Here is a 13150-nt window from a genome sequence, read left to right as displayed (position 1 = left end):
TCAAATTAAAATAGTGAAGCTATTCTTTGAACATTGTAAGGTAAACAAGCAAAAAAATAAAATAAAGAAAAAGAGCTTGCATGGTATTGTAACATACAGAAAGAACAAACCCAGTAAGATGCTCAGCCTGCAAAACAACAAAGCGTAAAGGAATTAGCTCAATCAAAGAAACAAACAAAATCGGTGGAAATCCATATCCAACTAATCCAGCAACATACATAACTACATATTATAAATTAATGATAAACAGAAACCTTGATGAATTCAGCATAATCAATGCAGACAAAAGGTAGAGTTTGTGTCGGGGGAACAACGAAAACCGAAAACAAAAGCCAGTTATCTTTTCTACTTCTAACTACATTGGAGAGCTTAAAATCAAATTTTATCTTTTCTAAATGGCCTATAGCATCTCACATAAGCTCCAGCTAGTTATCTCACATATTAAGCTTCAAGAACTAAATCACAAACACCCACACAGAGCAATTACCTGCAGTGTCCCACAATCCAAGGTTAACTGTGCATCCGCCACCAAATTAGCACTGATGTTGTCAAACACTGTAGGCACATAATCCTATAACAAAATTTGGAGAAAGAAAACAGAATAAATATGTCATAAATTAATGAAACAAACTGAACATAATAGTTATCAATTATGACGAAATCAACACCTTGCTTTTTACAGTGGGGAAGCTATTGCTGGTATAAGAGATTAGCATGGAATTTTTTCCAATAGCTCCATCCCAATAGTTACACACTTTATGAATCTATCTCTGCAACTTTGCTTCCTTTTACGTTCACCCTTTTAGCTAACTAAGATCCTCTATGATCATTCCATGATCTAGTTTGACCCAATTTGCTCTCCCTCTCTCGCTTAGTTTTCTACTCAAATTAGAGCCAAGACAAACACAGTAAGAGCAAACACTAAGTGCTTCAATTACAAATACAAAACAACATGACAGTTTATCAAAGCTAGCACCTTTGGATAGTGTAGAGGTCCAACTGCTTTTGCCACCCATCAAAGGAACCACCACGATATGAAACCACAATCTCGAATGTCAATCTTGCCCACCTCCAACCCATATTTTGAGAAACTGCAATCTTACCATGAAATGAAACAACAATTAAACAATGAAACACTAATACCAGTATTTCTAATGTTCCTTAATACGTACGAACCTCATCTTTATAAGTTGCTTCCTCAACATAACCTGTGTTAAAAAATGCACCAATTATAACCCCAAGTTTGAGGTGAAGATTCTCAAGATCAAAAGACGTTACACACCATATTCATCAGATTGAGGGACAGAGGTGGAGGGGAGCATGTTGCAACTGCTGCTTCGATCAAGTGCTTCCCACGCCAACGGACTAGCCTAACACCCATGAGCCGGCCGTTGAATCGGGATCGACAATAGAGAAGACTGAATTGAGATACCAAAAAGAAAGAAAAATTCCTAACCCAGGTCAACCCAGTGACCACCAAGTTCTTTGAAACGCAATTTGGTGTGTGACATCGAGATCGAAGAAAGAGAGAAAGGGGTTGCGGGAGAAAACAAGGGTTTAGGTGAAATAGGGCATTTCAATTAGAAAACAGAGTTAGTGCAAGGATGTAGAGGCAGCAGCAATCTTTCATTAATTTAGAATACTAGTGAAAGCAAGCCAACAGAGAATTATGAACCGGTGCCAACAACTGTTTTACCCAGAATCAAAAGCATATATCGAGAACGAGAGAGAATTATCCATAGGTAGTGAATGAATTTGTTTTACCAAAGCTAAAGAATATGAGCTTCAATTTGGTTCGGTTCATTCGACGAGGTACAGACGCAGACAGGGGGGGGATGTCAAAAAGCTAAACAAAAAAATGCGGGGCAACTCCTGTTTTTTTTAGCTCGTCCTCATAAAGTTACTAGGACACATGAATTAAAATGTGTCCTTATAGGATGTCCTTAAAGCCAATATTTCTAGTAGTGATTAATCTGTAGAACTTTTTCTTCTTTAAAATATTTTTTGTTTTGTTTTAGCCACTTGTTGGGGAATTGGGGAGGGGTGGTTTGTTTACTTTTATGTTTACCTCGTAGCATATGATTCATTAAACTAATTAGATGTTGTTTGATAGGGATGCTACAAAATCCACAATATCGCCAACAGCTAGAAGACATGGTGCATGTGAGTCTTATTGCTTTTGTTTTTTGTTTTTTATTTTTTATTTTTTATTAGAGGGTTAGCCTTTGTTAGATTAGGTAACACACACCCATGCAAGGTATCCCAGCATAACCGGACTAATTCACTGCATCGCCATGAGGCAGGAACGCAAACAAGCACAAGACCTCACCACCAGTTGGCCACCAAAGCCTCAGAGCAAGTTCACTCGTAGTCAAGAAGTCAAGAATTCGACCAGTCAAGTTACTATTCACTGCCACTGAACATGGGTTTCCACCCGTTTTTTTCTTGACCGGTCAAAACTATTCATCGATTTTAACTGTTCATACAGCTTAAAGGACCGTTGGAATCAAATTTCTCCTCATACAACGGCTGCTGGACACATGGCGCAGTACCATTCGTCCCTGTCTAGCACTACAGGACAAAATCGTGACCCCCACGAAGAAAGGCGGCTCCTGCTTCTTCCGTGCAGTCCACTCTCTTCTCCAGCGCGTCTGGTAAGATGGAGTCAGTGGCTGACGTCAACCACGTGGGGGGTGGGCCGAGTTGGAGCGTTTGCTTGACTGGTCAGGAGTTTAGTCAGGGCCTTGCCCTTTTGTTTCGCCTTGGTCATGCAAAGCCAAGTTTTGGCTGGTGAAGAATCCATCGGTGGAAGATGAAAATTCCTTCAGCTGGGCAACACATCATCAATTCTGAGCTGGTGCCCGGTCAAGTAGAGACCGGTGGACTTGCTCTCATGGGGTTTCGAAAGCTAGACTGGGGGGTTCCCACCTAGGCCCTTCTATCGCCCCACGCACTATCCCTAGTGGTTTTGCTTTTGCTTTTGCTTTACATCCTATCCCAATTTCTGTTCTCATTTTGTATTCAGACTGCAATATTTTTCAGCTTATGAGTTTGACCCAAGTTATGACTTCGTCCTCAATTGTAATTTTTAACCTAATCCCTATGTTTTCAAGGTGGGGGGAAATTACCCATAAATAAAAAAAAGGTAAAAGAATTATCTGCTAAAATGAGCTAGTCAGCTAGATGGTTCTGAATCGAATTTAATGAGAGAAATTTTAACTGTGGGGAAATAGTAAAGGGTGGGAATGATATGAATTGTCAGTGCTATATACCTCACCTTTGAGTTTTTGACATTACTATAATATAAAATGCTATGCCAGCACAAAATTTTAAGAGAGCACGTTAGCGCACTTATAAGGCATATTCTATTGTACTTATATAAATTTGATTTATATATTTTCTAAGAACTATAAATGCGTTAATAGCTTATATCAAAAAATGTTCAAGTAACAGACCACATGCTATAGATATTTGAGTAGCTCTTACAAGAAAGCGTGACATTATTCTTAGTACAGTATTAATGTATATGGTTTCTCCTGAAGGTATAGTTTATAAGTTAAGGGAGGCAACTTACTAGTAAACTTGATATGTAGTTGACATGCCAAAGGAACAGATCAAATACAATACGATGATCAGAAATCACATTTTTCATGTGCAATGTTCTCAAGTTTTAATTCTCTATAGGTGCATTCGTTCCAGGTTATGCACGAACAAACGTCATGCTTGCAAACTAAATAACAAGCCAAATCTTTGTTGTATGTTTAATGTCAAGAGAAAGTCAAAAAGACTGGAGTAGATGAATACCACAGAGACTGAGGCATCATTATCCCTACATCTGCTAGGGCTAGACTAGCACATGATATTACTACAGGAAGATCACCTGCAACCGAAAGGAAATAGTTTATTAGCAAGCAAAATAAAAATATTACTGCCTTGCACACTCTCTTGTATCATATTAGGTTGTTTATGAGACAACGAATCACTGACTGATCTGCACTGCTAATTCTAACATTAAATCATTTATATATCTCCGTTCTATTCTTAAAAGACTTCTCTCTTCAGTAGAATTGCTTATGAATTATACTTCTTCTTCTATCTAATTACATTATTACACTCAATGTAACAAAAGAAAGCTGTGGAACTCATGAAGTGCCGCTGACATGTCCACATATACAACACAATTGTCCAACTTAAAACCCAAGAAGATTTTCCAAGGACGCCAAACTTGACTCTGAGGAATGCCAAGTAAGTATCAGTAGCTATCATGACTTTGCGGACAAATGCATCACCTTTGTATACAAGTATCTAGCTAGTGGCAGTGTTCTTGTATATTGGAGAAAATCAAAGCCAAAGGTTTCACAAAAGTGGTTAAGGAATAATCTGGAAGCACCAATACATGAACAAAAACATCTATATGGGCATGCAGGGGATTCTCTTATATGTTCCATCTAAATTCTTTTCTCTGGGCTTTACATTCTTTTCTTCATCATTGTCTTTTCTTGGTAACCAAAACTTGCAATAGTTGAAATAAAACATGTTTAAGTTCTACAAATGGAATTGAAAACTTACTACCCCAGATTCCAATACCAATGCAAAAACATCCACAGTAGTCTTGGGAAAAGTTTCCAATATTATTGCACCCTCCAAAGCTTTATGAAGCATCGAAGAAAATTCTTTGTGGAGTAGGGAGTCTCAGCATTAGTCATAAGAATTTCACTGACCAACAACGCTAAGAAAAGAAGATGGGAAAATGCATTAACACTCATTACCTGTCCACGAGCTGGAGTGGCAAAAGTTTTATGGCTGACATTGCAATTCAACCGGCTTACCAGCCTATATCACTGTACATCATTGCCTTCTTGCTCTCTCTTGGCCCAAATCTAAACATATCAAGAAAGTAAGATTGAAATCACATTTCACATATCTATTTGCATCTTGGATTAGTGCTAAACAGAAACAAGTAAAAACAAGTGGAAAGAAACTCTATGGAAATTGATGTTTATGGATCATGTAGTCACTGAAAGTAAGAATTTCACATGAAACAATGAAGTATAAACTACATATCAAGTTTGAGAAAAATTCATCTCCATTATTGGCCAGTTTGTGAAGTTTTGCCTCCTCTTGGAAAATTGCCCTCGCTTGAAATTCTGGAAATTGAGTGGATGGAGAAAGTGGAAAAGGTGGGAGTTGAATTTCTGGGAATAGAAGAAGAAACTGAAACACTCTCAGGAATTCTATTCCCCAGATTGGAACGACTTTCTTTTGAGAGCATGTACAACTGGGAAGGAATAACAAAGGAGGATTCTTCTTCTGATATTACAATAATGCCTCTCCTTTATATCTTGGAAATATACGAGTGCCCAGAGCTCATAGCACTGCCAAACTTCCTCTACAAGATAACAACACTGCGTACTTTGACGATCGAGCGTTGTCCAATTCTCGAACAAGACTACGAAAAAGGCGTGGGGAAGGAGTGGCATAACATTTCTCACATCCCAAACATCACAATTCGACCTGAATCTGAATCTGAACCTGAGCCTGAAACTGAATCTAAATCTAAATCTGAATCTGAATGAAGTTTGATGACTCGCTGCCCAAATACAAGGTATCAATTACCAAATGCAAATTCTGAATGAATCTTTACATTTAGTATGGAATTTTATTTTCTTTAATCGATCTAGTTTATACATTACTACTCTAATTTCCTACTTTTTTGGTACAGAAAATCCCACCAAGCTATAAGTTTCCATTCAACTACTCTGTAACCATTTGCATTGCGTGCACATTTCACAATTAGAGTATTATTAGTTATTTAGTCATTGTATCTTCTTACTCTGGTTTTCAATGCCTATACATTAATTCAAGTTACTGATTCCATTTAAAGTTTGGTGTCTGAATCTTGGTAACTGTAATTAATTTACTAGGAGAAGGGATTTGAAGATGCAACATCAGTTCAAGGTAATGGTGGTTCAGAAGTTGGAGCTGCACGATTCTGTAGGCTTACCATCTCCTTGAATATTTTTTTGTCCCCATGAATGTGTTGGAGCTGCATTATTCTGTTGGTGTGGTGAGGTTTAAAATTCTAGTACGTCACAGTCCCTTAAAACTAATACATATATTGACTATACAGGAGAGGCTCTAATCAGAGCAAGTTAACTTGTTGGGTGACTGGGTCAGTGATTATTCACTGCTTTTTAGTATTTATTTCTACATTCTGGGTCACGGGCACAATTTCCAAACTGACTTGGGTCACCAGATCAGTTTGCAGGTCATGAAATTGGGTCATCGGATCAATTTGGAGGTCAGTTTGGAAACTGTGCCCGTGACCTAAAGGGTGGAAATAATCATAAAAAATAGTGAATCGTAAGTGACCTAACGGGTGGACTTGCTCTGAGAACCTTTAAAATGAGAACTTTTATATAGTCATTTTTCAACTAAATTAAAAGCAAGGTTAAAAATAAACTTAGTAACAAAAAAAAAAAGGTCATTTTTCAAAATTTCTTACTCTTCGATCACATCTCGACAAATCAACTGTTAGATGTTTAGATGTCCATGAGTGTATCACTTCTGATATTTTTCTTCTAAATTGGTAATCTGATAGTACCAAACTAGATTAAATCAATAAACAAACCAAATCTATCCAATTGTTGATAAATAATAAATCACCATTGTGAATGTCTTCACGACTTTCAATTTAGTTGAAAATTTTGTAGAAATTATCTACTCATGAAGATCTAAACACATAACGGGTGATTTGCTAAAATGTGATTTAAAAGTGGATCTTGCAACCGTTGATTAAAAAGTCCTCATATAGTTTTCATTTTAAAGATCTTCGTTAGAACCCCACCCTTAGAGCATCTCCAACAGACTAGTTAAATTCAATTTTTAGCTATATATAACTATTTTTAAAGCAAAAATCAACTTCAACAGACTAGCTATACCCAAGTTAAATTTAGCTTTAGCTAAAATGGCTAGCTATATTTAGCTAGAGAATCTTGCATAGCTAAAGCAAAAGTTATATTTATCTCTCATCTTTTGTCCACATGTCAGTTTATAATTCGATAAAATTTAGTATGTTATTTACAAATAGCTGTTACTGCTCTTACCGAAATGATAAGGGATGCCATCTTAAACGATTGTAATCGTTAATCTTTTTCAATGAATTTATATTTCAAAAAAAAACATTGTTAAATCAATAGCTATATTTCACATCTTTAGCTAAATTTAACTAAAAAATAATTCCTGACGAAGTTGTGTTAACTCAGTTGTTAGAGCACCCACTACTTATGCTCTTACCTATAATATGTATATGGGCTTACCCAACCATTCTAGAACGTCGGACTTCTCTTGAGTTGATAGATATCACTCATTTGTGTTATATGTGACTACACAACCATTTTGAATGGCGGCTGTACTTAATCAAAGAAAAGAAATAGTTAAAACTAATCCTTTTAATGTCATACTCACATATAGTTAATTACAAGTTGTATTACTAACCGTGGCAATAACAAAGTTGGTATCGCTCAATTTTCGTCTGTAAATGGCATGGCTTTGTTCATCATACATGTTGAAATATTTAGGATGCGAAAACAAAAAGAATACCAATGCTTTAACGTTTGAACATGCAAAGCTGAGAGTCTCTATGTTGGATAGTTGGCCGTTGAATTTGCATCCTCGTGTTAACTGAACAAATCATAGCCACTACAGAGAATTCTAGTTCTAGGTGGACAACGACCAAATTTACGATGACTAATACACTAGGACAACTTCCTTGTCAACCGCTCAGTTTACTCTTCTACCCTCCCATTACATAATCGGAATTTTGGCAATTCAGTAATTACCAAATGAGAATCAGGAATTGGAAATTCATTTTCTGGAATCTGCTAAAACATGGTTGAATCAGTGGAGAACAAAACCTCACGTTTTCAATTTTTTCACCAACCAAAGAAAGAGGCTAGCTATTCTATAGTCATCCCCATTTCCTATATAAACCTCGTAACACCTTAAGCTCTCACACCAATTCTCTAGCTAGCCAATTGAATAGTTATAACTGAATTTTCGGAGTATAACAGTTTGAGTTTGAGATACAAATATGGCTTTGATTAAGAATGCACAATTAGGGTTCATTCTCCTTGTAGCTACTGCTTCTCTATTAGAAGTGAGCGAGGCCAAAACTATTGTCGTCGGCGGTTCTGAAGGCTGGCGTTTTGGTTTCAACTACACTGATTGGGCTCTCCAAAACAGTCCTTTTTACATAAATGATGAACTGGGTTAGTACCGTTTCATTAATTGTTTAAAGTCCTTCGACTTGATTTATGCCAATTATGAAGAAATTTTATCTCCATAGCTTGCTATTTTTCTTTTGTTGGTCTGAATCTCTCTGGCTTGCTAGGGTTTCAACTTTGGTCCTTGTAATGCTTTGTAGGTAATTGTATATGATCAAATTTTCTGTTAGTTAAGATCACAACAGTCTACGCTGCAATACAATAACTTCGATAGTGTCAGACAAACTAAACACTAAAACCTATCCTCTATCAAGAAATTGCAGGAGATCGAACTAATCAATCTCTTTAATTTACATGAATGATAATTGTTTTCTGCTTAATATGTTTACATGGTGCAGTGTTCAAGTATGATCCTCCAAGCAAGACCAACTCAGGTTACAGCGTGTACTTGCTCCCCAACCTGTGGAGCTACATAACTTGTGACTTCAGCAAAGCCAAGATACTGGCCAGTGAGACCCGAGGAGATGGTGAGGGCTTTAAGGTTGAACTGAATCAATGGAGGCCTTATTACTTTGCTAGTGGTAACAAAGATGGGTACAATTGCAAGGATGGACTCATGAAGCTCTTTGCTGTGCCACTTCCACGTTGGAAGTATTGATCTCTTGACTCCACGCACGCAATCCAGATTGATTATCATATTCATTCAATAAATAATATATTCAGGAGATATGACTGAAAATAATGATGAGGAGTTTTGTTCTTCTTTCTTATAATACGACAGTACCTTTGGTCATAGGGATGATAGAAGTGTCTGAATATATAGTTGTCCTTGTATTTTTTTATCTACGCATACAGAATAAAGAGCAAGCAGTTTTTGAAATTAAAACCTGCATTCCAATCCTAAATAGTTGATCGGTTAATCAATCATAAATTAAGGAGCATATCATGGTACGTTGTTTGCTAATACTACTACTATACATGAATCCAATCCAACGTCACCTGATGATCCCATCCACTTTACCAATCATACTATTTTCATTTAAAAATGTGAAATATAGGTTAACCAATATTACCGCACCAAGTAGGCCCTTCATAATGTGACAAACTATGATATTGTGATGTTTATCATAACACTACTAAAAACAATTGCATTCGCTTCGGAAATTTGCGATGGATTTGATTTCCGTAGCAATTGAGACTCTATTGCTACGGAAAATGTTCCGTCGCAATTAAGTCTCATCATTTGCGACGGAAAATCTTTACCGTAGTAACTTTGTAATCAATTGTTACGCCTTTTCCTCTTATCGTCGCATAACTTATTTCTATTTCCCCGCTAACATCTCGATCTATAGCCCTAATTAACCCAAGCTCTCTCTTTCTCTATCTCGCCCAAGCGCGCTCTCTCTCTCTCTCTCTCTTCTCGCCCAAGCTCACCCAACACTACAAGAAAAAAGGTCTTTTGCAAGGAATTTTTTCCTTGTAAAAAACTAAAAATTCGTTGCATAAACACAAATGCAAGGAATATTCCTTGCATATGGGTCCTTGCAAAGAGGCCCTTGCAAAAGAGCAAATACAACAACTTGAAAATTCCTTGCATTTGAGTTCACAAATGCAAGGAATTGTTCATCTCAAATGCAAGGAATTCAACACCTAAGGTTAACTATGGTTAACTAATATACAAGGACAATTCCTTGCATATCATTCCTTGCATTTGGTATTAAAAAAATTAAAAAAAAATATTAAAACTGAACAAAAGAAAATACCGCAAATGTTATTCTAGACTTTTTTTATTCCTTGAATTAAAAACAATTAGTTCAAGTGTACATACAGACCAAAAAAAAAGTATACATCAAAAATTGAGGCTACTAATTAAGCTATAACAAGATTAGCAAATTAATCAAGATACATATGCACAAGTAAGACACCAGAGCAAAAATTAGCAAAAATGCAAATCACTGAAGTTTGGGTGACTGTAGTCTGGGGTGGGGAGAGTCATCCAAACTCATCTACTCCTGGGATCCCCTCAAAAACTTTCTATTTGAGCCTTCAATTGGCCATTTCCTTGCTTCATTCTTTGGAATTTTTTAGCTCTGCAAACCAAAACAGAATATTACAAAAGACTTTAGGTAAGTACTTCCAATACAGTATGACTAAATGACAGTAAATATTAACATTTTCCTATGTAACACTATTCATCTAAACCATTAGATATATAACTCAATATAGGAAAGTTTTCAAACCATATAAGTAAATGCATCAGTACCATCTCAATCAAAAGGTTCGTACTACCCCCCTCATGCAATTTTCATGGTACCCTTAAACCAAGGAGTACCTTTAAAGTTTTGGTTGGTTAGTATTTAAGCATAAGGTTTGAACACATTAGCATAATTGAGACAAATCTAATATTCAAGAAACGAAAGGAAAGAGTCTGTCCGTAATTCATGGACTGCAAAAATAAATCTGGTGAGAAAACCCCCTGACTTTAAAAACAAAAGGAATCAATAAAATTTCATCAAATACATGATGACACAATGTTCACTCACAAGTTTGAGCACAAAATGATTTTCTAAGTCAGTACCTTAAAGTAATTTTCCACAAAATTGGGATCCCCAAGAGTTTAATAACTTCGAATAGACCCAACACAAATGGAAACAATGGCAACCTGCAAAAAAAGAAGAAAAGAAAATCAGATACCAGTTAACAAAATGTACTCCAAACAAAAACCCCTACAACCTGAAAAGTTTTCTGTGTACCTGCAACTCATTAAATACTTACCAAAGACACAATTCAGAACAGATTAAGAACCAAATTTAGTGTCAAAGAGAAACTGAATCCTAAAAAAGATGATACCTTTCCGAGGCAAAGAAGGATGGGAAGAATGAGATGTTTAAGGGTCAATCTCAGTCTGCGATTTGCAACCCAAAGTTTCTACCACATGTTTGGTATCTGTCATGAACCAAAAGCTAACTTAAACCCCATAAAATAATCTTAATCTTCAGTCATTACTCCAAATATCAAAATCTAGCAAGTCAAAACTAAAACTATAATTATACCTTTCGAAATAGGTAGTAAACAAAAATAAAAGAAGTCAGATACAAGAAGAAAAAATAACAAGATGAACAACTAAAAATGGCCTTAAAGTCATCATAAACTATACTGACATGTTACACATATAGCTGAGCTTGTTGAAGGAAAGATATGTCAAAAGACTATCAGAGCAGGCCTGGTGACTCTCGCCGGCCACACGAGTTTGTAGACATTTTGCTGGAAGTGTGCTGATTACTTCCAAAACATTGTCCATTTTATAGTTAGTTCTCTAGTTGACATAAATTAATTAATCCAACACTTTACACACTAAGTATTTGCTTCACTAGTACATGCCCATTCTTTGAAAGCAATGGCTTGGCAGCCATGAATTCAATTAAGAGTAAGTAGAAGCAAAATGCTTATGTAAATGCCAATGTACAGAGAAGCTGATGTTGTACGTACTGTAAATAACAAATGCAAACAAAACTATACTTTGAGAGAAACTTGACTAATATGGAAAAATGTACATTCAACAGGGTAAAACTGAAGACGATTGAAATCCATCATCAACACAGTTCTATTTTCTACAACTCTATGACTCATTCTTCTTATTAAAATAGATTCAAGGTGGAACTTGTGTTAATGCTAGAACCCGTCAAAATTCTTAATAGAATCATAGTTCAAAACTAAAATTTGATAGAAAATAAGCTCAAATTCCCTTAAAATCCACTACAAATGTAAATCAAAATGCAGAAAATACCAAAACCAGTATAACAAATCGAACATAAACAAAAGAAAAAAAAGTGCCTTTCCAAGAGGAGGCAAACCATAGTGGCGAAAACGAAATGTTAATTAAGAGTCATGCTGGGATTGGGGATTTGCAAACCAAGATTGCTTCCACTTCTTGGGCAATCTATCATGAAATGGAAAATTAACTCATACCTCAATTAACCCAGTCTTCAAATCCACAAACAGAGAACATAAATTAATAAAGCGAAAACTTTAAAGAAAGAAGAGAGGATCGAGAGTGCATATTTAGATGGTAAAGGAGTCGGATTTAAGCCTGTAAAGGAGAAGGCTGAAGAAAACGGACAGAAGAGGTGAGATTCAGATTTGGATGTGTGGTGTGTTCTTGGGTCTGTGTTCTTGAACCTGCAACCCATTGAATTCCTTAACAGAATCACAATAAAAATATTGAAATTTAACCAAAATTAACCTCCAAATAAATGAAAATCCAAATTGCAGAAAACAACAAACTATCAATAAGAATTCGGATCCTAAGAAAACTAGTTATATTATAATACCTTTCAAAACGAGGCAAAGCAGAGTCGCGAGGATGAACTAAAGATAAGATTCATGCTCAGCTTGCCGATTTGGAAACCAAAATTTTTGCCCGGGCATTTGGAAATCTATCATGGATCGAAAAATCAACTCAAACCTCATAAATTGAGACAGTCGTCAATTCACACAAACACAGAACATAAAAGTACAAAATCGAGAGGAGGGCATAAGAGATGTGGGTATTGGAGCTGAGGGGTTAGGATTTGTGTTTTGGATATTAGCGTTTTTGGGCCTAGATTGGATTTAAGAGGCAATGGAGCGGGATATAAGAGAGTGAGAAAAAAAAATGACGAAAAAGACGGAGGGGAAGGTGTCACGCCCCCAAATCCAAGGCCAATATTGTACTGAAATATGGCTCGTGAATTTGTGACGTGAGTCAAAACAAATAAAATTTTCTTCTTGAATAAATCAACAGGAAGTAAAAGAAATTATATATATGTTTGAATAGTACTTTTATTAGAAAACAAATATCGGTAATATATTTACAAAACCAAAGTTAAGCAAAATTCGAATCAGTACAGGTATTCACTAGAAATAGTAGTAGAAAAATATTATTT

At 36.0% G+C, this 13150-nt stretch overlaps 2 protein-coding genes and 1 long non-coding RNA gene across 3 annotated transcripts; 2 read left to right on the top strand and 1 right to left on the bottom strand.

The window, feature by feature from the left end:
* The first annotated feature begins 5162 nt into the window (after positions 1-5162).
* On the top strand, positions 5163-5576 carry LOC112164869 (putative disease resistance protein RGA1). The gene has a single exon (XM_024301209.1). The coding sequence runs from the start codon at positions 5163-5165 to the stop codon at positions 5574-5576; it is 414 nt and encodes a 137-aa protein (XP_024156977.1).
* Positions 5577-8020: 2444 nt separating this feature from the next.
* LOC112181898 lies at positions 8021-9111 on the top strand. Its single transcript, XM_024320303.2, has 2 exons — positions 8021-8270; positions 8624-9111. Exons 1-2 carry the CDS (start codon positions 8093-8095, stop codon positions 8881-8883), a joined length of 438 nt encoding a protein of 145 aa, XP_024176071.1. The 5' UTR covers positions 8021-8092; the 3' UTR covers positions 8884-9111.
* Positions 9112-10054: 943 nt separating this feature from the next.
* Positions 10055-12842, bottom strand: LOC121051546. Its single transcript, XR_005806071.1, has 4 exons — positions 12557-12842; positions 11076-12404; positions 10804-10887; positions 10055-10315 (listed from the first exon to the last, which is right to left on the bottom strand). It is a non-coding gene; the product is annotated as an uncharacterized LOC121051546 (long non-coding RNA).
* Between the last annotated feature and the right edge of the window lie 308 nt (positions 12843-13150).

Source organism: Rosa chinensis, chromosome 1 (genome assembly GCF_002994745.2).
Source record: "Rosa chinensis cultivar Old Blush chromosome 1, RchiOBHm-V2, whole genome shotgun sequence".
Lineage (NCBI taxonomy): Eukaryota > Viridiplantae > Streptophyta > Magnoliopsida > Rosales > Rosaceae > Rosa > Rosa chinensis.
Note: the sequence above shows the minus strand (reverse complement) of the source record. Positions and strands in the feature narration are given on the sequence as shown.